General features: G+C 41.0%; 1 protein-coding gene across 5 annotated transcripts in view; it reads right to left on the reverse strand.

Annotated features, from left to right (window-relative positions):
- Positions 1 to 4,276: 4,276 nt before the first annotated feature.
- Positions 4,277 to 23,686, reverse strand: part of atf7ip (activating transcription factor 7 interacting protein) — a 40,424-nt gene continuing 21,014 nt past the window's right edge. For 2 of the 5 annotated variants that reach the window (XM_027014825.3, XM_027014823.3), the window contains 14 exons: positions 13,755 to 13,817; positions 12,431 to 12,905; positions 11,609 to 11,978; positions 10,920 to 11,104; positions 10,526 to 10,672; positions 8,208 to 8,282; positions 8,033 to 8,088; positions 7,694 to 7,758; positions 6,840 to 7,505; positions 6,616 to 6,659; positions 6,454 to 6,511; positions 6,226 to 6,318; positions 5,542 to 5,573; positions 4,277 to 5,342 (listed from right to left, as the gene is read on the reverse strand). In XM_027014825.3, the coding sequence (XP_026870626.2) occupies positions 4,884 to 5,342; positions 5,542 to 5,573; positions 6,226 to 6,318; positions 6,454 to 6,511; positions 6,616 to 6,659; positions 6,840 to 7,505; positions 7,694 to 7,758; positions 8,033 to 8,088; positions 8,208 to 8,282; positions 10,526 to 10,672; positions 10,920 to 11,104; positions 11,609 to 11,978; positions 12,431 to 12,889 (2,709 nt within the window). In that variant the 5' untranslated portion in view covers positions 12,890 to 12,905; positions 13,755 to 13,817 and the 3' untranslated portion in view covers positions 4,277 to 4,883. Of the gene's footprint in view, positions 5,343 to 5,541; positions 5,574 to 6,225; positions 6,319 to 6,453; positions 6,512 to 6,615; positions 6,660 to 6,839; positions 7,506 to 7,693; positions 7,759 to 8,032; positions 8,089 to 8,207; positions 8,283 to 10,525; positions 10,673 to 10,919; positions 11,105 to 11,608; positions 11,979 to 12,430; positions 12,906 to 13,183; positions 13,385 to 13,754; positions 13,818 to 18,963; positions 19,133 to 21,569; positions 21,663 to 23,686 lie in introns of those variants that run through there. The other 3 variants (XM_027014824.3, XM_081701156.1, XM_027014827.3) reach the window with 3 other exon arrangements.

Below are 23,686 nucleotides of genomic sequence, written 5' to 3' on the forward strand. Positions count from 1 at the left end.
AGCGGCTGCGCTGTCTGCCTGTGAATGCCACGCTGTGAGTCTGCCTGTTCACTCTTTCTTCCTCCCACCCTCCCTCTCTTAACCTCCCCACACTGATAAAAAAGTGAGGGAGTGGGAGACAGTCAGTCGGTACAGGGAGGGATTCAAGCAGGGAAAGGGGTCCCTCTACAGGATTAGAAGCCAATTGTGAAGGGAGGGTGGGGGTACTGAAAGTACAGTTCTTCATAGTCAATGTTGCAGAAACTGAATTGCTCTTAGAGTGTGATTCAGAGCCATTAGCTCCCCCATGAATGGGGTTGAACTTTCTCCCACACATTTCCTGATGCGCCAGCATTGAAAAGATCAAGGCAGTTCTCGGTGACTAGACATTTGTATTCGAATGCTGTTTGTCCCCATTTTGGGCTCTGAGGAACGAAATGCCTTTTAATTCTTATCTCGTTTCATCGATAAATCTGTTTTCATGCAAGGATATGCTCATATACTCTCGAACCGAGCTTGTCCTTATAGTTTGCGGGGGGAAATAAACCCTTTCAGAAAAGAGACAGGGCTGCGGTAATTTTGGTATTTCCTTCAAGCAGATCTTATAATCTTTTCCTCTTTCACTTCTACACATTTTAATCGTTTAATCACAAATTCTGGATTTCCAGTGCATTTGGAATGTAAGGGATTTAATTGACCTACACAGCAATGTAAACGCTTATACTGTATTATAAAATGTACTTGTTGTGATCCTAAATAATCATTTTTATTCTATTTCCAGTACAACTGACTACATCAACATTAAAATCACAGTTTAAGCCTGGTAGAGGAACACAATGGAAACTGACACCTAGTGGTGCAACCTTTCCATTTTCTGCAGATGCCTCCGGTTCAAGGGAGAAGTCAACCTTGTCTGCATGGTGTGGGGGTGTTAGAGTTGGGAAAGCCCTAAATGGGGTCTCGTGAGCTTTAGTTTTTCTCCCAGCTTTTAATACTTTCCCTGCTCCAACACATCCGATTATGGCCTTTGTCAGGCGGAGCCTAATTTTCCTCACACATCAGTAGTGTAACCAGCGATTAATTTTTCTTGAGGGGATGACAACATTAAATGAAACTGCACTATAAAATTAAACTGTGCACTGCAGTACTAGACACAATTAGATACGGTGTACACACACTTTGTCTAATTTCATGAACTAAGTAAAATTAAGTAAAAATAAATGTAGTGTCCAAACTTTCAAGTGCAATGACAGGTCCAGTGGCAGGTGCACTGGCTATAGCTTTCAAACAGAAATGAAAAGCACTGGAGGATAATGGGTTCCTGGTCACTTCACATTTGATTCTTCTCAAATATTTGGCAGTTAATTTGCATCTTTTTTTCTCAAGACATTTTGTGCAACCCTGTTGACTATTTGCAACAAATAATTTGATGGCTCTGTGATTACACCCCAATATCCTAGCAATTGTGAGAGTGCTGCATAGCTCTGAAAGACTTTTTACAATTTTTGACTTTTCAGAGTCAGTTAAGTGTCCTTTTTTGGCACATTTTGCCTGAGGAAAAGAAGCTGCCTAATAATTATGCACACCTTGATATAGGGTGCTACTTTCCTTATGCCACACCCTCCCTCATTACACAAATACACATCACCTGATATACTTAAATCCTATAAACATTCGAGTGTGTATAGCTTGGAGTTGGAAAATATGCATAAAAATGATGATATAATAAATATACTCTCTTGCCTAATAATTGTGCACACAGTGTCCTTTCAGAGAGTAAAAAGCCCTTCCAGATGTAAACTCAGATGTAGACTAAGGAGATGCCTTTTCTTTTGGTCGCCTCTTTTTCCCCACATAAAAAGCAGCAAAGCATTCTTAAGTGTGCTTGTTTGTTCCTCAAGTGAATATCATATTCATTTCAAGCCTAGGTAATTACATTTGACAGTTACGTTCATATTCTAATGAAGACTCTAGTCATTCTTGGTTTAGTAAATCACCTCTGCAAAACAAGACTTCTGGAACCTCTAAAGCTTAAAATATAATTCAGAGTGATGAGGCTTTATTCAGGAGAGAAATTGTTTTTGAATACTGACTGATGGACTGCCAGTGGATAAACAAACTGAGAGGTTTCTGCATTGCATTGAGTGGTCTTTTATCCTTCAAGTTGGACCTTCCAGTAGTGGAATTGGAATTTGAAGGTGTGGTGAAGTATTTTCACAGGTCCTAGGATTGCAGGATCTGTTGGAGCCAGTCCTCTATCTTAGAGGTCACAGCCCCAAGTACCTGTTACTACTGGAACAACCCTGGTGTTCCACATTTTTCAATTAATCTTTCAGCCTCTGGTATTCTTCCAGCTTTTCACATTCCTTTCATTGGATGTTTCCATAACTTGGAACTGCCAAATCACAATGTCTAATTGAATACCCAATACTTGCTTATCTGTCTGGATCTCAAGGTCTCACAAGAGCTTTGCCTAGATGTTCTCCACCACCCTCTTTTGTTCCTTCCATTTGCACTTGGGGGTGTCCAGTTCATATGTCTTGCTATGGTCCTGTAAATGATCCCATTTGGTTGTGTCTCTGTGTATGCTTTCCCTGCATTTTACATCCTTCTATTAGGTACTGGATTGTCTCAAAGGTTCCTCTGCACAGTTTGCATCTTGGGTCTTGGCTGGTGTGATACATCCCTGATATGATTGGTCAAATGCATAGTGCTTCATCTTGTGCTGCTTTGAATAGTGCCGCTGAGCTGTCAGTTAGTCCTGCCATTTCCAGCCATTAGTAGGATTATCTTATGTTGGTAGGATTCTCTCCAATCTGTCGATGGTTCATTCCATAGAGGGCCTTATTCTGTATCTCTTCTGCTTCAATGGTGACCATGTCCCCCATCTCTTTGAGACATTCCCAAATCAGCTCATCCCTGAGGGCCGTTGCTTGGATGTATTAATGAATGTTTCATGTTTTGACACTACAAAATCTAAACTATATGGCCATGAAATCATGATTTTGGTCAGCAATGATGTTTGGATATGTTGTAACATTGAGATGATCTTCACTAGGTATCAGGGCCCTATGGTGTAAGAGATTCAATTCTGATGTCATTTTTGCCTGGCTGTGGTCCTGCCTGTTTGCTTGCACAATTCTTTCCATTCTGCTTTATTCCCTCTGACCCAGAAGTTTTTGTGCACAGGATCACCAATAACTTTTTTTTTGTGTGTTTTTTTGCTTCCACTCCATTTAATTATCATGCCATGTTCAAAGTCTCTTTGGGTGAAGTGTCAATTCCAATCTTCTGTTGAACACTGTGGCAAAGGCAGAGGTCACAGTGTTCCTACAGATAATAAACCTGTGCCGCGACCACTTGACCAAAGATCCAGCTCCCTAGCATAACAGTCAAAGGACCTGTTTCACCTGCCTGAAGTGACAAACCTTATCACATCACCCTCTCTCCTCCAGGGGGTGACCGTGTCCGTCACCGCACTGTCTTCCCCTTCAGGGAGCACACACTTGTTTCACCCCTTCCATGGGTCTTTTGCACTGCGACCCATCAAAGGTCATGCCAAGGGTTCACACTGGGCTTTATACCATACCTCTAACAGCAGGGGGCGAGTTCCTTAACCACACTCCCAACGGCCTATGTGGCACTGTCCTATTTCTGACACCATGTGTTGCAAAGATGGAGGGCAGGGAACTCACCTAGGTCTCAAACCCGGGTCTTATAGGCGATAAACGTGTGCCCCGACAACCAGACTAAAGAGGCAGCTCCCTGGCATAGCACCCAGAGCACCCATTTCACCTGCCTCGCCTTCAGGAAGTCACACTCACATCACCTTCTCTGAGGGGGTGACAGTCTCTGTCACCACAAACAGCAATTGTAGAAAAGTCAGTTTGCCTCAATTATACACTACTGTCACATAATGCATGACCTGTTGGAATATAGTTTGTAAGAAGGTGAGGGCTATACCCAATACACTGGCAGTATTCTCTACTGTGAATGGAGCAGGATATGTACAAATTGGTTTGCTCCAACAGAACTGACAGAATTTGTAATATTTACATATATGACTGGTCCACATAAAATGTCTAGCTTGGAATAAAGAATAGCAGACAGCAGAATGTTCAAACCATATAACAGCATATAACTGCAACTAGTTTCTCAGTCTCATCATAGTCAACTAGTCTCTTGGCCAAGTCCAAATATCATTACTAAACAGTAACTCTAGGTTAGTGTAGGATCAATGTACTTTGGTAAAGACAAACTGTGACTAAACACAAACCAAAAGGCAGACAGTTGTGTGTTCTTTTTAAATCAATACCTTTATTTGTAGTTCTTGGGGTGTCTGGTTACCAGACAGGACATTACAAGAGCATTAATGCTACCATTGTCTTGTGTAGCTTAAGACCAGGTGATACTATGGAGCATGTGTGCAATGTACCAAATGCCTTTTTATATTTAAAAAAAAAACAAACAAAAAATGTCTTAAAAAAGAAAGATTTCGAATGGAACAAACATAAATATCTGACCTCTCGATTCAACACTTGACTCTGTACAGTTCTACACATGGAAAGTACAGTTTTAGGCACAATTCATTTTGGTGCCAGTTCCTTTTCTCCTTAAAATGTTAATTTGAATAGAGTGTCTTTAACGGTAGTGGATGTGTGCACGTGTGTTTGTGTGTGCGTGCGCATGCTCATGCGCATGTGTGCATGTCTGAGATATGTCAATATGCATTTTAAATATCTTATTCAGAGTCTGTGGTAATCCCAATTTCACAAATATCATAACTAAACAGTAGTCTGATGTGTAATTAAGTTCAGTCCATTCCACAGTTTGAATATTATGTCGATTATGCCATTATTTCATTTGCTAGCCAACCGCACTATGCCTCCAGATCAGGATGTGCCTTAGGACGGAGGGTTGACGACATCTGTACACTGCGGCTCGCAAAATGGTCCGAAGCGTCCGTACACGTCTTTCGCCCTCACCGCGAAGTAGTACGTCGAGCCCGACACAAACTGGGTCAGTGTGCATGCCATTGGTAACGGGAGTGCCTTGACCTCGCCAATCTTCTTCCACAGAGACTGTGCTAAGGTGCTGCCACCTGCCGCCCCCTGGTGGTCCTGGTGGTAAGCGTACAGGTGGTAGCTGTCCACAGCAGCACAGCTACGGTCTGTTTCAGCCACGCACCAGGACAGGACAATACCATTTTGGCTCTGGACACGGGCCAACTTCAGCTGAGGTTGCTGGGGAGGAGAGGTGTGGGCAGCATCTGCAGGCAGCCGGGCTGGGGGAGTGGGAGTTAATGGTAATGGGGGAAGAGGAGCCGCTGAAAAGGACCCCAGATGAGATTTGGTGGGCGAGTCCTAGACAGAAGAGGAAAAAACAACAGTCATCTCCTGAAAGCTCAACATATACTGAAAGCCATTTACAAGCTACAGTGATGTGGTAAAAGCGTTAATGGCCTGTACATCCCCAAATAAATGTGGAATGAGCCAAAACATGTATAACTCTGTTTTTTGTGAAAAAAAAAAGGTTTTCTATTAAGTGGTTGTATCTACGTACCACTGTTGATCGATGCTGTGTCCCAGAGCGACCTGATGAGGGGGAAAAAAAACAGAACACCAGATTTTACCACACATCACAATTTTAAGGTTGTTTTTTTAAGACAGAAAACACAACCTGTTTGAAATGCTGAGTTAGCTAATGGACAAACACTACAAATATCTTCTGGAAGATGTTAACCAATTTCTGATTGGTCCACAAAGTTAAAATAAAGACTGTGGAATCACTGAAATCGCTGTGTTGTGTTTTAATGAAGAGGTCAGAGATTCTATTTTCTTTCTGCTGGAGGCCCTACCACCATCATTATAATCATCTGATCCTTAAACTTTTAGAATCTACTCGATTCACATGAATGGCCTATTTTACATGCAAAATGGTGAACAACAGTTTTCATGTACCATATCTAAGAACCAAGTGGTGTGTAAAGCCCCCTGGGCTCCTTGAAAGGTGCTATATAAATATAATTCATTCATTAATTCATAGAAAGTTAAAAGGGTAAAGTAGGGTAGGGAGAACATCATATACAAATTAGGGTAAAAACACATCTACATGTCACAACAAGCAAAGAACACTTGTGAGAAACATAATCAGTCTCAGCAGTGGAAGACCCTAACACAGTCTTTGTAAATGTTTTGGTCTTAGTGTAAAAGAGGAGAGAGAGAGAGAGAGAGAGAGACGACTCACCAATAGAGGAAGAGCTGACTAATGGAGGGGGTGGACCTGGGGGTCGCTGGGTTGAGGCAATGGATGGAACAGTAGCCTTCTGCACGCCGGTCACTATAACGCACACACAGGTAGCCAGTGAGTGAGATGGCTAAGAAACCCATAACATAACAAATCCAAAGAGCAAAATGCTGAAGAATAACTCCTGGAGAGGAGGAACAAGGGTTAAGCGGAGATGCAGTCATTTACCTTGCACATCGTCATCATCCTCAGTTAGGTCTATGACTGAGCCCTTGGGTCGCGCAGGCTGTGGAACCAACAGAAAACAATAGAGGAATAAAACTGTAATGCTTAAACTTTCCAAGTGTTCAAATGAATTTTAACGGTGACATCCCAGTACACAACATGTACCTGAGCAGGTGATTTGGCAGAAGCAGAATTAGAGGCTTGATTATCTGGGATGAAAAGAGAGTGAGAAAATGAGCAGGAATGCTTTCTGCCAATATTAGCACAGTGAGTTACAAAGTTATAAGAAAATAACAAACAGTGCTGCATGTGAGAGGTGGTTCACGGTGTTCATCAAGTACATGTTCACATATTAGCTAGTAAAAACAAATTTAAGAACACTTATGCACCTGTCTTAGAAGTCATAGCAGATGCAGAGGGTGCACCAGGCCCGCCTGCCGCAGATGATGACCCCGTCGCTGCAGGGAGCATGGTCGCCGGGGACGACGAGGCTGTGGCCACTCCCACGACGGTGGCACACTGTGTTGGTGCGCGCGCTGAGGTCACAGAAACGGCGGCGCTGGGTGAACTCACGGTCCCCGTCCCACCCTGGTACACAGCCCTGGCCAGCGACACCTGCGGGGCCGTCGTCGACAAGGAGGACCCCGAAGAGGAAGAAGCAACGTTGGCCGTCTTCTGCAGTATGAAGGCTGTCGTAGCTGTTGTGGTCTTGGCCTTGTTAATACTGTTAACTGGCATGGGTATCAGGCCAACGCCCCCCGCTAATGTCCCTCCTTGTCCGTTAGCCATGGTCAGCGGTAGCTGAATCAGCAAGGGCTGAATAGATACAGGCTGACCGCCTGATGTCGCTGTGTTGGTCGTCATGACACCTGTGCTGGGGCGGGTCTGTAGCAGCAGAGTGCCCGGCTGGGCCTGACCAGTCAGAGAGGCAGTGGAGGAGGAAGGGGTGGAGCTTGTGGTTGTGGAGATGATCTGGAGAATAGGCGCAGAGGCAGCCAAGGCAGAGGAGGTTGGTGTGGTCGGAGTGGAGAGAGGCTTGGGCTGAGCTGGGGTAGCTAAGAGAGGACATGTTTCAGAATTATTCACTCCATTTTATTTCAGAAAGCTGGCTTAAAGCTAACTCTCATTATACATTCTCTCATTTGAGCATTTTTGGGTTGTTTAAGAAACGTTTTTAAATTTGACAATTTCCTGATGAATTCCTATAACTTTTAGATCCAAAACAGTGCACGGAGAGCCTCACCAGTGGAACTGGTCTGACTGGGAGGTGCACTAGGCTGCCTGGGGTCCAGTGTGGTTCTTACAGTTCTATAACAAAACATACAACATTAAAACCCTCTTAAAAACAATGATAAAATATCACTACATATAAGGAAATAAGGCAAAAAGTGAAAAGATCACACCTAAAAAAAAATGGAGCACAGATAACAGAAGCAGACAGATCTCTATTTTAGACACAAGGGGGAGTGTTAACCTGCTGGCTGCTGTGAGTCAAGCCTGTGGAGAGAAACCTTGAGCACGTTTGGCTTTCTCAGGTGAACATAGGCTGACATTAAATAGCTGAAACTTAGAAAAAGCTCACCGTTGAGTTGTTGGGGTAGTGTTGGTTGTGGCAGTAGCCTTATTAGCAGTCGCCTGCTAAAGAGCGAAAAAGCAAAGTGTACTATAAACAGTACAACAAAAATATAATAACTTATTCTGGCGGTTTGCACCAAATCTGGCCAACTGCTGATAAATAACTCCAGCAAGAGGCTTACCTCTTGAATCTTTTTGGAATTTTCAGTGGCCTGGTTAGCAGCTCCAAACTTCTTGGTCAGTCGTGTAATCTTTGCCTGAAACCAGTCACAATGGGGTCACAAGACTGAGAAAGCCTTTGAGAGTGAAGAAAACCACTGAAGTGTTTTAAATGTACAATGTATATTTATATATTAGCATGTATATAGCAAACTCCAGAATAAGAGCATAGCACTTGCATCAGTTATGTTTTTATACTCCCCCCCCCCACCCCAACGATTTGTTGTTGAGAAATAAAATCATAATTTTTTTTATGAACAAACTGCCTGACGCCTTTTTGACATGGTTTTGGCCTACAGTGGTTTTCTTGCTTGTTTAATAGTACATGCAGAAAAATATTAAACAAAGAAAACACATTTTACTCCATTTTAGCTTTATAACATTATTCATATAAACTCATGTAGCTTCACTGGTAGTGCAGATACACAAAATAGCTATTTTTGCATTGCAGACATCATGATGTAGTTTGAATCACAATCATTGTAATGAAATATAAGCTGATAAATATTTCTAGAATATTGCACTTTTCTTAGAAACAAAACACTCAACACTTAATAAACCTAAAAGGCTTCCCAAATTACTTTGAAAACATCCATTTGGTTTGCACATAAAGTTTTCATGCGTCTTAGCTAGCAAAAACAAATTAAAGGACAAAGTGAAATGAAGATGACAGATACACAACCAACCAAGAAATCAACATAGTATGATGTAAATATGGAAATTAACCTCAGATATCCAAGGAAATATTTAGATATTTTATATTTTTAAATATATTGAACATATATTTGTTATATATTGACAATTTTTATAATTTGAATATATATATTTTGGTATATGTGCACATATCTGTGTTTAGGAATACATGTGAAAGGTTGTTCAGAAAAACATGGTGGTTTTAAGAAACTTTAACATATTATTGCTTTATTTTGATATGTACCCATGGCAACTGAATGCAATGGTTTCGGGCAAACCGGTACAATGGCAAAACACTCTAAATGGGCAATAATTGTCATTAACAGTTTATGTCTTTTGAATGGTACGTATGTAACTTATGATCTAGGAGTTTTAAGTTGGATTGGGAAGAAAGTTAGCAATAACAGCCAGTGTTTACTTATGCCTGGATCAGACTAAACAGTACTATTGTCTTTCACAAGGGACGCCATTTGTCAGATTAGGCAGTCATAAAGCCATACATTTTAGCTGCGTCTTGGTCAGGAGACTGGAAACGCTACATATTTGATGCCGATCAGTCATTGTTCACACACTTCTGCAAGTTCATAGGTTGTCGAGGAGTAGGTTCAAGAAATCGATTGTCATGGTTACACAAGTGCTGTGTGTGATGCTGGTGGTTGTTCAGAACAGAAAAACAATTGTGGACCTGTTCCTGGGTGTCACAAAAAGGAAACCCTTCTTTCTGTCTAGCCTTCAAAGAGAACTTTATGTAAGGAATGAAAATCTTGAATTGGTATGCCTGGTTTAACTCCTTTCTAATGAACACATTTTGGTCACACTCCTGTGAGAGTTGCATATGCTGCAGTTACTTAACTGGGACTGGAGGCTTCTCTGTGTGTGGCCGCCTAGCTAGTGTCTCAGCATGTGAGGCATTTAGGGTACATCTGTAAATTGTAGTGTCTATTGATAGTTTGAATGTGAGGTGTTTAGGGTACATCTATAAATTGTAGCTACATGAAAATAACCCGGGATACACTCTCCCCCTTTAAACTGAATGAGACTCTGCGTGCTCATCGGTCACTACAAAAGGTAAATTCTTAACTCGTGGGAAACACTGATCACTGTAACTGAAATCAAGAAACAGTAAATAGAGCTCCTGTCATATTCCTTGATGTGAATAAATGTATGTCATAGGAGTTGACAAAAAAGCCAGGGTAATACACAAAATTCTGACATCAGACTTTTTGTTTGGCTGTTGTGTTGTCCTAATATGCCACAACACAGTTCTTCGATTGTGTCACACTTCCAGGACTGTTCCTCATTCCTGGCACTGTAAGTTTGTGCAACTATAACAAAATCATGTCAAATTTGGGTTGAATGCGTCATGTGATCCCATCAATATTCAGCTAAGTTAACCTAGCACGTTGAAAATCTAGAGTTATCAATTAACCTCCATAATAAAACATGGTTTGTTTGTTTTTTTGCACACAACCTATTTGGTCACCATTTGTTTTCCTACAATTTACACCTACCTCATTTCTAACGCAAAAACTGGTTTGTCTCATGCAGCCTGTTTTATAGGGAAACCCAGCCCTAGTACAGGACTCACCTGTAGTGTGCTAATGTGCTGGAGAGCATTCTGCTGCTTGGTAACTGTGTCGATTTTCTCCACTCTCTCCTTGAGCTCCTGCAGACCACGGTCGAACACAGTCAGTTGCAAAATACGCAGGCGCTCCTCCACCAGCTGCTGCACCACCTGAAACGAAGGGAGACGTGACCGCTTTTGAACATGAGCAAATGATTGACTGAAACCAACCACACCAGCAAAGGTAAAATGTGTGTGTTCATCAAAAATATGTCAATAAACAAATAAAAATTGCTCCTATAAACCAAACAACACTGTTTACAAGGAAAACCTCGTAGCAGTCACAAACTCTACTCTCAAAACTTAACAGTCAGTCAACAGCCATAAAAGTACAAAAGTACATAACGAGCAAGCAGACCTTCTCTAGTTTCAGGCGGCTGCCTGTGTTGGCTGTGATCTTTAGCTCCAACTGGGCCTCCAGCTCCACTCCCTCTACCCTTGCTCTCTTCCCATCTCTCCCTTCCTTACTCCCACCATCCTTCCGAACATCGCTGCCCACTTCTGGCGAAAATGACCTCTTCTTCCCCGCATGACTGCCGTTACCTATGGAAAGTGGGCAGCAGATTTATTTTATTGAGAAGGCATGGAAAAATTCCCTGAAGGACGATTCATTTTCCAGCAAAAGTATTAAACTTGGAATGCAACAAGATTATGTTTCAGGGACAGCACAACCTTGCCATATTCCATAAAACAACAGCGCATAGATTTAGTTAGTGATTTAGAAGGATGTGTCTTCACTGAGCTAAGATTATATTAGTTTCCAGTAATCCTACAAATCTATTTTATGTGAAGAGCATGGCATAAAATCCAAAAATTAGGCTCTGAACCTTGTACCAGCACAGAGCGGGTCTGTGCCCTGGTACCAGCACAGAGCGGGTTTGTCACTCCATTGTAAAGGGGTTGAAACGCATCAGTAAGGCAGTGATAGCTTCATCTCTTTGTGGCAGCATTACTTCTGAGCACCACCTGCATGTTTCTGAAACAAATGGGGTGTTTCAATTTTTTTCTCCATATTTCCCCATTACTGATTGAATGGGCACAAATTACCTGTACCATCTGCAGCTTTGCACCCCTTTTCGGTCTCTTTTTTCTCCTCTTTCTTAACATCCATATCAGTCTTGTCCTCGCTCCTCTCTTTCGTCTCATCCCGCTCTCCTTGGCTCTCATCTTCACTGAGGCAAAGGAAGCCCTCTTTCACTTCCGGGTCACACTCCATACTGCCAGCTGGAGAGCCAGAAGATGTGGAGGAGGAGTCCTTACTGCCTTTCTCCTCCTTCTCCTCTGTAGAACCGTTCTCAAGCGAGGCATCTGTGTCTATGGCAGCCATCTCCTTGTTTAACGCTTGGGCCGTGGTTTTTTTCGGGTCGCCCTTTTTGTTGGATGCCAAAGGAGATCCACCATGTATGGATGTAGAGTTCTGGAGGGAAAACAGGGATCTCACTTACCAAGCGTACCAAAACGAGAGACAATTTGCTCAAATACAAAAGTGCAAACTATGTTCACTGCAAATTCTATGCTAGCAAACGCCACTGCGAAACGGTAATTTGGACTACAGCATGTTAGAGAAGATTCTCCATTGAAATTAGAGAAGATTCCCCATTGAAATATGTTTGCATGAATACAACAAAGTACTTCATACAAAGTTTTGCTATGGACTAGGGAAAACAATGCAAAACAAAAGAAAATTCTTCCCTTTTCATGAGCAGTGTCTGTACTGAGTTCAGAACGTTGCTTGATTAAAGCAGCCACATGCCCCCAGGTTCATGTGGTCTGCAGGGTTTGGCATGATAAACTGAAGGGAAGAAACGAATACAGAAAGCTGTTTCATGTCCTACTTTTGGTAGAACTGCAACGAGAGCTTGCACTCACTTCCGATTTGTTAGCCTTGGCTTCCTCCGGCTTCTTTTCATTTTTCTTCTCTCTCTCTCCTTTCTTCTCCTCTGCTTTCCCCTTCTCTGACCCTCTCTTCACAGAAGGCAAGGGTGATGGGTTTTGACTTTGGGCAACAGCTGGTGAGGGCGAACGCGAGAGAGAGAGAGAAAGTGACGGGAGGGGGGAAGAACCTACTGAGGGAGAGGTAGGAGACTTTGACCGCGTCTCTTTGCGGTCCTTCTCTTTTTCCTTCTCTTTCCCCTTCTGTCCATCCTCTGTGTGCGTTCCATTCACCAGTGGCGTCTGGGGCCGTGAGGAAGAGGAAGCAGAAGAGGTGGAGGAAACTGCTGCCAAAGTGCTGTGAAGAACTTCCAACTGCTGACGGTCGCTTATCTTCATCGTTTTCCGAGCCCGGAAAATCTTCTTCTGAGGCTCTTCTGGCACAGCGACTTCCATTTTTCAACCGGTTAATCTGGAAAGACAGAAATTGGTTTAAGATGGCTGGTTTATCACAATAAATAGTAAAACAGGGAAAAAGTCTTACTAAATATTGCATTTAATCTAGTTTAATTCTCAGTAAAACTGTCATCTTAAATTTGTCTAAAATAGCTGTCCTTGTTAAGGACATTGTCTAAGATGTACCACTAGGTGGCACTCTGCAACCTAGATGCCACTTAGGAGGGTTCTAGATGCTTCTGCTGCCCTGTAAAACAATAAATCACTAGCTGCCATGGCCACAATGCCACTAACTCAGTTATGTCCTTGAAATGCGATTTAACCCGAGAGAAAGGCCACTGTAGACTTTACAACTGAAGATAAGCAGAACATCTCAGAGATCAGACAGTCCAAAAAAAGCCTATGGCTACACTAGGTAAAGTTCTAAATTAATCTACTTCTTCTATCAAACTAGTATTAAAACCAAGTGTTTCCTATACAATGGCAGAACTAAATGATTCTGTTTAAACAGCAGCTAGGGCTAAAAACCCAGAATTTGTCCCCTCCCCCTTTACCCTCATTGGCTTGACACACAGCCAATCAGGTCAGCAGCCTACAAAGTCTGCTAGCGACAACAGCGGCCATTTATGTAATGCTGTGATCTTTTAGTAAGTTCTAATTTCAATACAAAACTTGGACTCAAGACTATGTTTATATTTGTCTGGCATGCTATCATAGCACATGGTGATAAAAAAAAGTGTGACCATAGTTATAATGTGGTAAAGAACTCCTGGACAACATGTCCATTGATACAATTGGACTTCAGCAACAAAAAAATTAACCCGGACAAAGCTGCATAAGAGTCACAAAATACCATATGTCTCACCTGACTGCTTGTTTGCTTTGTACCTCTGTGCTCATGGATTTGACCACAGGATTGGTCTGGAACCTAAAAGGGGGGAGGGAGAGAGAGAGAGAGAGAGAGAGAGAGAGAGAGAATAATCAGGTTAAAGATTCTCCTTTATGTGGGATACCACGGTTTATCTCCACACCTGATGCCCCTGTCCGTTCCGGTTTCAGGTTTTCCCTACCATAACACACATGATCCCACCTATTAATCTAGCTACACATATCTGGAAAGTGATGTTCAAAGTTTCCTTAGTACTTTTGGTACAATGTATTAAAGTTTTTTTGTGGATCTAGGAACAGACAAGCCAGAAATCAATCAGTCCATCCATCAAGCAATCATTCATTCATTTCAATCAACCAACCAACCAACTAATCAGTCAATCAAGCAATCAATCACTGGGTTGGTCATGGTTACACCCTCAGCTGGAAATATAAACCCCATCTCTCTATAGACCGTGTGTGTTTTAATATTTTCCTTAAATTTCAGCGTCCCTCGTTTGTGCCTCTGCACTAGCATGCGTCACACATAGGCTCCCAGCTGACATCACCAGGCTCCCTGAATCACCCGTGAGCTCAGCCCTTCTTGGTTCTCTGTGTGTGCGCCTCAGGAGCAACCAGCAGCTGCACTGTTGCACTGCAGCACAGGCTGGGCTGAAGGTCTGCTACTGCGCATACGGACCAGCGGCTGAATGTAGCAGCGTCTCCTCCTGCAACACCTCTCACTTCCTGTCAGAATGCTCATATCCTGTCCCCAAAGTCTAGTGTCCATGACAACCTTTTTTCTCTCCTATTGTGATTAGATGGACCAGATTTTTACTCAACACCAAACTCTGCATAATTCTTTACAATGGAAAGCCTGGAAGCTCACACAAATACCATTTTGAGATCCAAGGTCAAAGCTGTTAGTAAACTGCAATATCAGAATTAGCTATTAGTATGTGACCAAAAAAAGCATGTTTGCAGGGAGGGAGAACTTTGCAACTGAGGACTATCATTCAGCAAACGTAGGGGTGCACGGTAACCAAACATGCACAAATTCTAAACAAACAAAAAAAAAGGACACACCTCTACAGCAATGTTTGTCTTACTGTATATAAATATATTTTCCCATTTCCTCTATATAAGCACCACAAAAAAGCCCAATAAATGGCGGCTTGTCGGTAACAACATCCCCATTCCAATCTGGCTGAGACGCCCCACCTCCCCTCCCCTCCCCTCCCCCACCCCACAGCAGTACAGGCAACATGTCTGTCTCTCACTGTAGCGACTCAAGATGGCCGCCAGGGCTTAATTATATGCAGCTGCTAAAGCTGAATCATTCCTGACAAGATTGTTAGCTTAGCTTACAGATGTGATAGTAGCTTGGTAGTGGTAATGTTTTGCTTCCAGTTAACCTAAAAGAGAAATGTTCAATTCAAAAGAGATTTCTCTTTGAAATTATCTCCATGTTTGCTCCATTCATATCTAGTATGCTGTGAGATTACATAACCTGCCTGTAAATCATGCTCTGACTTTGATACCCAAGTATCGTCTTATCTTTGGTTTCTCACCCCTCACTCATGGTTTTAATATTCTCAGAAGCTCTTATAAATGGGAGTCCTGAATGCTACAGTCCATGGATTTAAAGTGCACTTATGACAATCTGACAAATGAGAGGACCATACTTGCACAAAAGCCTTGCAAAGTTTAAAAAAAAACAAACAAAAAAAAAACCCACATCAATCTATATATCTCTTAACTCAACTGGTGAACAGCTATCCCCTAAAAATAGTGTTTTAAAAACATCAAATGTATCCTGGAAAAAAGAGAACGGATAATCATCTTTACAGTCAGAATAGCCTTTTAACCAAAAGATCAACCATCTACTTTCGAGGTTTAGGAGATACACCAACAAACTCTTTTTTTTGTTGTTGAAATATTGTAGACATTTCTTGTCAACAAACTAAAACATCTTCCGCTTTCTCCTTCCACAATTAGAAACATTTTAGCCTTTATAGCCTCCAAATGATCTAACTAAATAGATCAGAGAGTAAAGGAAAGTTCCTGTACTGTAAATTTCCAAGTGTATACACTCTCCATACACAGATATCCAAAACCACTGAGGAGCAAAATCACACACACACACAAAGAATCATTCTACTGGCTGCATGCAGGAGGCAGGCTACAATTCCCAATGGTCCAAACGTACGCCTCTATTTCAGTACCATGCCCCAGAGCCCACGCTTGGTTTAGATGTTTCAAGGCCCAAGATATTTGCCCCATCTTCATGTATTGGAATTTACCAAATTACAAGCTACAGTATAGCAAGTTAATAAATAAATTATGTGATTCTCTAACACAGCTAGCAAATCATGTATAATGCTATGGCTTTAATATATATGTAATGTTACATCAAATCAAATCATCCCACCCCTCACCATTAAGAACTTTAACATCTCAAAAATACAAGAAGAGACTAAATAAACCTTTGCTAATCGTGATGCAAAAGCAGATCAGTGTCCACTCTAACTGAATGGTCTGACTGAATGAAGAAAATCAAAAACCATACATAGGATTATGTGTAATAGTCAAAACACTCCATCAGGGAGAATGATGTGCTACAAGCACTGTGGACTGTTCATGCTGTCGCCAGTGACACCACAACAAAGTGCAGAAACAGGCATACTGAAAATACAAAACCAACACTACTGTATCAAAGATGGAGGGGAAAAAATCAAACCATGTAAAAAAAAATAAAAAAAAAATTAAAAAAAAGGGTTTTTTTAAGCAATTCTTTGCTTTGTTCAATCAATAACTTAATACTACATACTCTATAGGATAACGCTAAAAAACAAAATATTACACAGGCTCAAATTGTGGCTTGAGAATACAAAAAAAAAAAAAGGGGGGGGGGGGGGGACCTACTAAACTAACCCTTCCCCCACTGCGGCATAGTGACCACATACTGCAAACAGAGTGGAAAATTACAGCTATGCACAGATCATACCATTTTTCACAATAGGGAAGGGTGTTGAGGTGTACAACTCAAACCCAACACAAGAGGGAGCAAGCCAGATGTCTTAGAATGCTATATTATAATCAAAAAATAATCCAAAAAGTTCCAAGAACACAACTTTGCTACTGCGTAAATGTATAAAAGCTCAGGACTGTGCTGGGTTTTTATGGCAAGGCTCTCCTGTGTGCATGCAAGTTACCCCTCAATGGTACATTTAAACAATCCTTTAAGTACAAGCTGCTCCTCCTCCTTCATAGATGTGATTTCAGGATCACTAACTAGCCTGTTCAATGGTCACTGACTTGTATGAAATTCACTATAAGCACTGGCCGCCCATAAACAAGCTAATTTGTTAATTACGCTGCTTTTTTGCTAATTGTGTGACAAAACCCCAACTTATTAAAAATTATTAATAATAAAAAATAAATGTAAATTGTAGGAGAGTTACGACAAATGTAAGAAATTCCATTGCGGGGGGGGGGGGGTGTATATATCAGGAACCAGTAGAAAAAAAAAATAAAAATAAATAATCCGAAAGGATGTACCCCTAACCTCAGATCATTCTCACTTAGTAGTTAGCCATGATCAACTGCTACAGAAAGAATGTATACAAGCTAGCTAGCATCTCTCAGCCCTAAAGGGCACAGCCCTGTAGGCACAAGACACAGAGAAAGAGAACAGGAGGGGGAGGGGAGCTGAAACTAGGACTCGCATGCTTGGGTGGAGCATATTGTTTTAAGGTGTTGCTTTTAACACCACCACATGCTGTAGGGTTATCAGCACAGCAACAGTCAGCAACACAAAGCACATTTCTATACTATGTTTATATATACTTAAATCTTACATATTTAAATCAGTAAATCATTACACTACATATTCAAGAGTGTATGAAACAGTAGTCACGAGTAACCACAAAATACGAAGAGAAACAACAAAAACAGAAAAAGGGTCAATCTATATTCAAAATCAACATGTTGAAAAGTAGACAACTAACCCCTCCCCCACTGCAGCACAAAGAGAGTGGAAAATTACAGCTAGGCACAGATCGTACCACTTTCACAAAGGAGAGGGGTGTGAAGATGCACAGCTCTGCATCTACACAAGAGGGAGCAAGACAAATCTCACTACAGGCCTATCAATCAAAAGGCAGCAACTCTGCTACTTGGCCAACCATAAGTCAATATGTTCTTCATGACCCAAATAATGTTGCACGGTTATGCGCACAAGCTGCAGCGTCTCTTCAAACCCCTCTCAAGCACACAGATCATCCTGTGCAATAGCGGAGTCCTAGCAAAGGCCTAGCACTGTACTGAAGCAGATCTCTCCGCTGGGGTCATGTTCAAGTGACATCGTCAAATTCTGCTCCAGTGATTTGGCTGCACATCAGGCGTGTACGACACCTGGGCCAGTAAATTCTTTGGAGCCTGCAGCATTTTCTCCACAAGCAACATAACTCTCCAGTCCTATGGTCTCCACTGGAGTGTGCAGTCTCCACAGTGATATTGGTGTTTTCAGTCTTCCCTAAAAGCCTCTCCAACATGCCCAGTTATTCCAAGTGGCAGCATCCATAATTGCTTGCATGGCCAAATATTTCACACTTGTCCAAACAAGTAGGAATATAGGGTTAAATTTCCAGCTATATGGTTAAGTTTTCAGCTAATTCAAGAATGACTCAAAATGACAAATAAATAGCCCTCCCTCTCCACCCTTTTAGAAAGTCACAGTTCCTGTAATTTTAAAGATGAATTCAATGTGGCATAGCCACATTTCACACAGAGATGTCATGCATACAGAAAAACGTAACCCTAAGACAATGATAAGAAAATCCAATAGCTCCAAAACAAAAAAAAACCCCAAACAAACCCAAAAACAACCAACCAGGCAGCCTCCAAAAAGCCTGCAAAGACTAAGCTGTTTGCTACAACCTAGCTTTTACAAGGTCCTGCAGGCTAAAGAATTTAGACATTTAGGAATGAAGATGTACCCTGGCAAATTCAGGATTTCACTGATTTATCAAGTCTCTCAAATTGATACTAGCAAATTACCAGAAAAAGTAGTGAACAACCCAAAAAACAGATATGAACATTTCTGAGACACCATATTAGATTTATTTCCTGAATCTACTATAGGTTTTTTGCAGTTAATAACTAGCAGTAATATAACAAGCCCAAATACAACTGGGGATCTCAACCTTGAATCTCCATCTCTTCTGAGGAGACATCCTCCAACTTGAATCTTAGATGCCAAATTAAAATGCTGCCATACAATTCTTTGAGCTCATCCTTCAAGCTTGAGGTTTTCCACTGAATAAGATGAATGGATTTTTCCTTCAGAAGTTGACAATCGCATATTTATTTTAGCTGAAATTAAAAACACACACACACACACATTATATATATATATATATATACACACACACACACACACACACACACACACACACAACTTGTGCATTAAAAATACATCAACATTACATCAAAAGTGTTTAGTATGACCAAAAACATGGTATAAAAGGAAGAAAACTGACTCCTCCCCAACACCATGTTACACGCAAACAAGCTGCATGGATACACAGGACTAATTCTTCATGATAAAAGCAGGGTATAAAGAAACATACAGCAGTGCAGAAACAAGGCCAGAGTTTTGTTTTTTTTTATAATTTTTGAAAGACTATAGGCATTGGCTACAATAATATATATATTTTTAAATCTTCATACATGTTTTTTTTTTCTGGATTAAACTGTTTAGCATGTTGTGGCTTGTACTATTCACAAAAGCAAGAATTACATTTTATCAAGAGCCCTGTAAGCAAAATGATCAACTAGTTTAACAAATCAGTCACAACCATAGAGTCTATTGTTCTCTGAAACAGTTGTTTAAACCACTGCACTTTTGTTCAGTGTTTGTCTTTGAAACCTGAAATATCTAGTGCATAAGTAGACCAGTGGTTCCAAGACCACTTTTCTTGTTGTTCAGCAAAACGAAAATCGTAAGTGTTCCAATATAATCCACCTTTGCTCCAGCCTCCATGTCTCATACCCATCGAGCACAGCATAACTGTTATGATCCTGCAATATTCCAATGTTTAGGCTAAACGTCTCATTAACAATGTAAAATGCTTTCGGAAAACATCAAAATAAACTGCACTGTCTGGCCCTTATGGATCTGAAACTGCCTTATAAGAAATAGAACATTTCCAGACTATTTGTCCTGTCCTAAGATGGCAAGTGATTCCAGATGACAAACACTATGTGCTCCTCATTACACAGAAGGAACAGCCTAAAAAAAGAACCTAAAGCCTCCAAACGTAGGGTGAAAGAAAGCACTACACAAGCAGCATACAACAAAAGTGTGCATTCAGTGGTGTACATTATTGTTTAAGCAGTCTTGTGGAAAAGGTAGGGTGAAGCACATCAAGACTAGCTTTCAGGCGCCGATATGGCCAAAACCCCAATTTGAGTTAAAAGCATTAAGAATGTTGGGTTCAATCTAGCATCATCACTATCAAATGTGAGTCACAGTGCTTAAAGGGAAAAAAAGACACATTAAACCATTGTGTAAACCTGTATTTAATAAACTAAGTTGATGAAATTAGTAAATATTTGTAAAAAAAAATCATAAAAAAGACCAAATTTCCAACAATATTCTGAATTTTTGCGACTGGTAATCTATACCAGTAATCTTAAAGTACAAGGCAATGGGTTGAATTACATATAAACCTAAAAAAGACTTAAAACCATTGTTTATCCTTGCTCACTTGTAGGCCTTAATCAGTTCCAACAGAAAGAATGTTTGTGAGGTAGCAAGCCTGGATGCTCCAGTCCAAAGAGCACACCACATGTAGACAGGCGCGAGAGTGCGGCAGAGAAAGCCAGGGGGGGAGGGGACTCAGCTACAACTCTACCCTGTGCGTCAGGGTGTCCAACAGTAACAACTGAACACAGTGTAGCAACACCCACACAGGCCAAACTGAAATGTCAGCACAATGCACTACAGTATCACAGATCCACAGACAAACAGATCTACACCCAAAGTCAAGACATGAAAACGTGGTTTAGTCAGTCACGAACAATTTTCAAACAGCAAATTCGGAAGAGTAATACATTAAAAACAGGACTCCAAAATTACCCTGGAATATCTTAAACAAATACATCTCCATTTGTAAGAGATTATAAAAGAAGGTGAAAAACAACCCTGCAAAAAGCAGAAGACTACTCCCTTCAGACTAACCCCTCCCCCACTGTAGCACAGTATGCACACTGAAAACAGGGTGTAAAATTACAGCCACACACAGAGCATACCATTCTCAGAAATGGCAGGGGTGTTGAGACGTACACTTCACGCTCAACACAAGATGGAACAAGACTGAAATCTGTCTCAAAGTTTGAACAACACAAAATTTAAAGAACACATCAGAATGAATCCCCAGCAATGATTAAAAGAAATCCTAGAGTCTAGGTCAGCCATAACTTGCCAGTCCTCACAAAACCTGCATAAAAATATTTAAGTATGTGGAGTATTGTGATTGCTAAGTAGCCCACGCCGCCTTCATGCTAGCAGCCCTGTGACACCATCCAGAAGGTAAGAGAGTTACAACAGCAAATCAAATTTAACTCCCACTCAACTTATGTGGCTGCTATAACCTGCCATTAAGTTTAGTTATCACATAATGGTAAGAAAGACCAGTTAACATAAAAACAATTATTGAAGAGGAAAGGAAAGGAAAGGGAAAAAAGACCAAAGAAAAAAAATGCAGCTTCCCCCCCCGACAACTTGAGATAAATCTAAAATGTAAACCTGTGTAAGCTTCAGATGTAGGCCATGCACGTCATTTGCGAGAGAGAATGCGAGTGTGTCTACCCTTTCTCTCGCTCAATATATAGGCGAGAGACCGTGTGTGTTTGTGTGTGTGAGAGAGAGAGAGAGAAAGACAGAGCGAGAGACACAGAGAGAGAGAGAGAGAGAGAGAGAGAGAGAGAGAGAGAGAGAGAGAGAATGAGGGGGAGGGAAATTGAGCTAGGACTCTACCATGTTGGCTGACGGGTGAAGCACATTCTTTGTGGTTCTGCCAGCAACACCAGATCACAGTGTCAAAACACTCATACAGACACAACATCACAATCCTAATGCCAATTCTAGTTGCATGGTTGTACAATAAAAAAGATTTCTGTCTCAAAAGCTGTGCAACTGGAGCACAGAGAAATAAACATAATATAAGAATCTACACATTCTAGAAGGTAATTTGAAATGTTGAAGAAGATGTGAACTAAAACACTTGTGCCTATAACCAAAATGTCTCATTTGCCACAAAAAAAGGGAAAAAAAAAAACAACACATGATGAAAGGGGGAAACAGTCCCCTCCCCCACTGCAGCAAACTGCAGTGAGCAAACAGGATGGAAAATTACTGCTGCATGCAGACCATACCATTTTCAGAAAACAAGGGAGTGACAGGGTGCACCACTCTGACTTAACCCTAGGGGGAGCAAGACAAATCCATCTGTTTGTCACCTAGAGGACTAAACACACCTAAAGAATAAAGCAAGGACTCATCATAAACCGGTGTAGGTGTTTACAAATGTAATTGTTTCTTTTAGATCTCATTTGCATTACAATAAAGGAGGAGTGCCCAACTCCAGGCCAAGAACGCCAGAGTCCAGAGAAATTTGTTCATTTCTCTCTCAAGCTAATGAATCAATTAATCGGTTAATTACCAGCTTTAGTAGGTGTGCTGGAGCAGGGAAATCACCACACTATGTTAGACTCTGCCTCTCCAGCAACAGAGCTGGGCACCCCTTCTCTAAAATATGTAGCAAAACAGCTCACAGTGCTTACTAACCTCGCACAAATACTGCTTCTGGATTTCTTCAAAAGCATGACTGTCTTTTATCACAGGCATTGTTCAAAGCTTGTTTTCTACAGTCATAAGGCAGTTAGAGTTTGATGCAGAATTAGGTGAACTATCTTGGCCATGCAGCCATAATGAAACTCCTTTGAGAAAAATGGGGATATATAAAGACATTTGATAACACAGTTTTTAAGACAACAAGCCTCCATACTTTAGGGTTATAGTCTTGAGTTCCCCAAGTTTTCAAGTCTAGAAGGAATGATAAGAATCCAGTGATTGTTGCCAATGTAGCATGTCCTTGAGAGGTGGCAGCTTGTAAATGTCCTGATTGGTGAGAAAATGACTGCTCCTTGTATGCGGCCTTTCCTCTCATTCACTCCCCGTTGTATAACATGAATTTGTTTGCTTTGAAATATTTTGTATCACACTAAGAGACTGGAACGTTTGCACTGAGATGGATCATTTAAATGTTGCCTATATTAATGCCTGGAACGTGACGAGAAACAATGAAAAGGGCTCCCTATTAGAGAATACCAGACATGGTGCTGCCTTTTAAAACACTCTACAGACCTTAGTTTACATTCTATGGGACATTCTCTAATCACTTTTTAGAAATTGCAACATTTGAGCAAAATGTGGAAACTGCTACATATTCCACCATTTAATTTCCCAGCTAGTCTCAGAATTAACAGAATTCTTATCTCATCCTCATGACTCATTTGTTTAAGGTCAGTAAACAAATATAGTTGCAGTTATTCTGTGTTTGGCACTAATTTTATGCATATAGTAACTTGACATCAGGGGAAAGAGCAAATTGCATTTGATCCTATTTTAGTATTTTTTTTAATTCTGGGGAAAAAAAACCTTTAGTTTCTTTGAAAAAAATGCTTAAATTCTCTCAAAGTCAAATGATTTAAAGAACTCATACTGGGAAAGGGGAAAGACAGAATATGAAACAAAGACACACAGATCAAAAACGATTTGCATAAACATGGAGTGCTTCAGTATTATTGAACTTAGCTGTTACTTCATGTAATATGCCAAATTCAGTACTTGCAGTTGCCAAG

The sequence above is a fragment of the Electrophorus electricus genome, chromosome 18 (genome assembly GCF_041902795.1).
Source record: "Electrophorus electricus isolate QZ-2024a chromosome 18, ASM4190279v1, whole genome shotgun sequence".
Taxonomy (NCBI): domain Eukaryota; kingdom Metazoa; phylum Chordata; class Actinopteri; order Gymnotiformes; family Gymnotidae; genus Electrophorus; species Electrophorus electricus.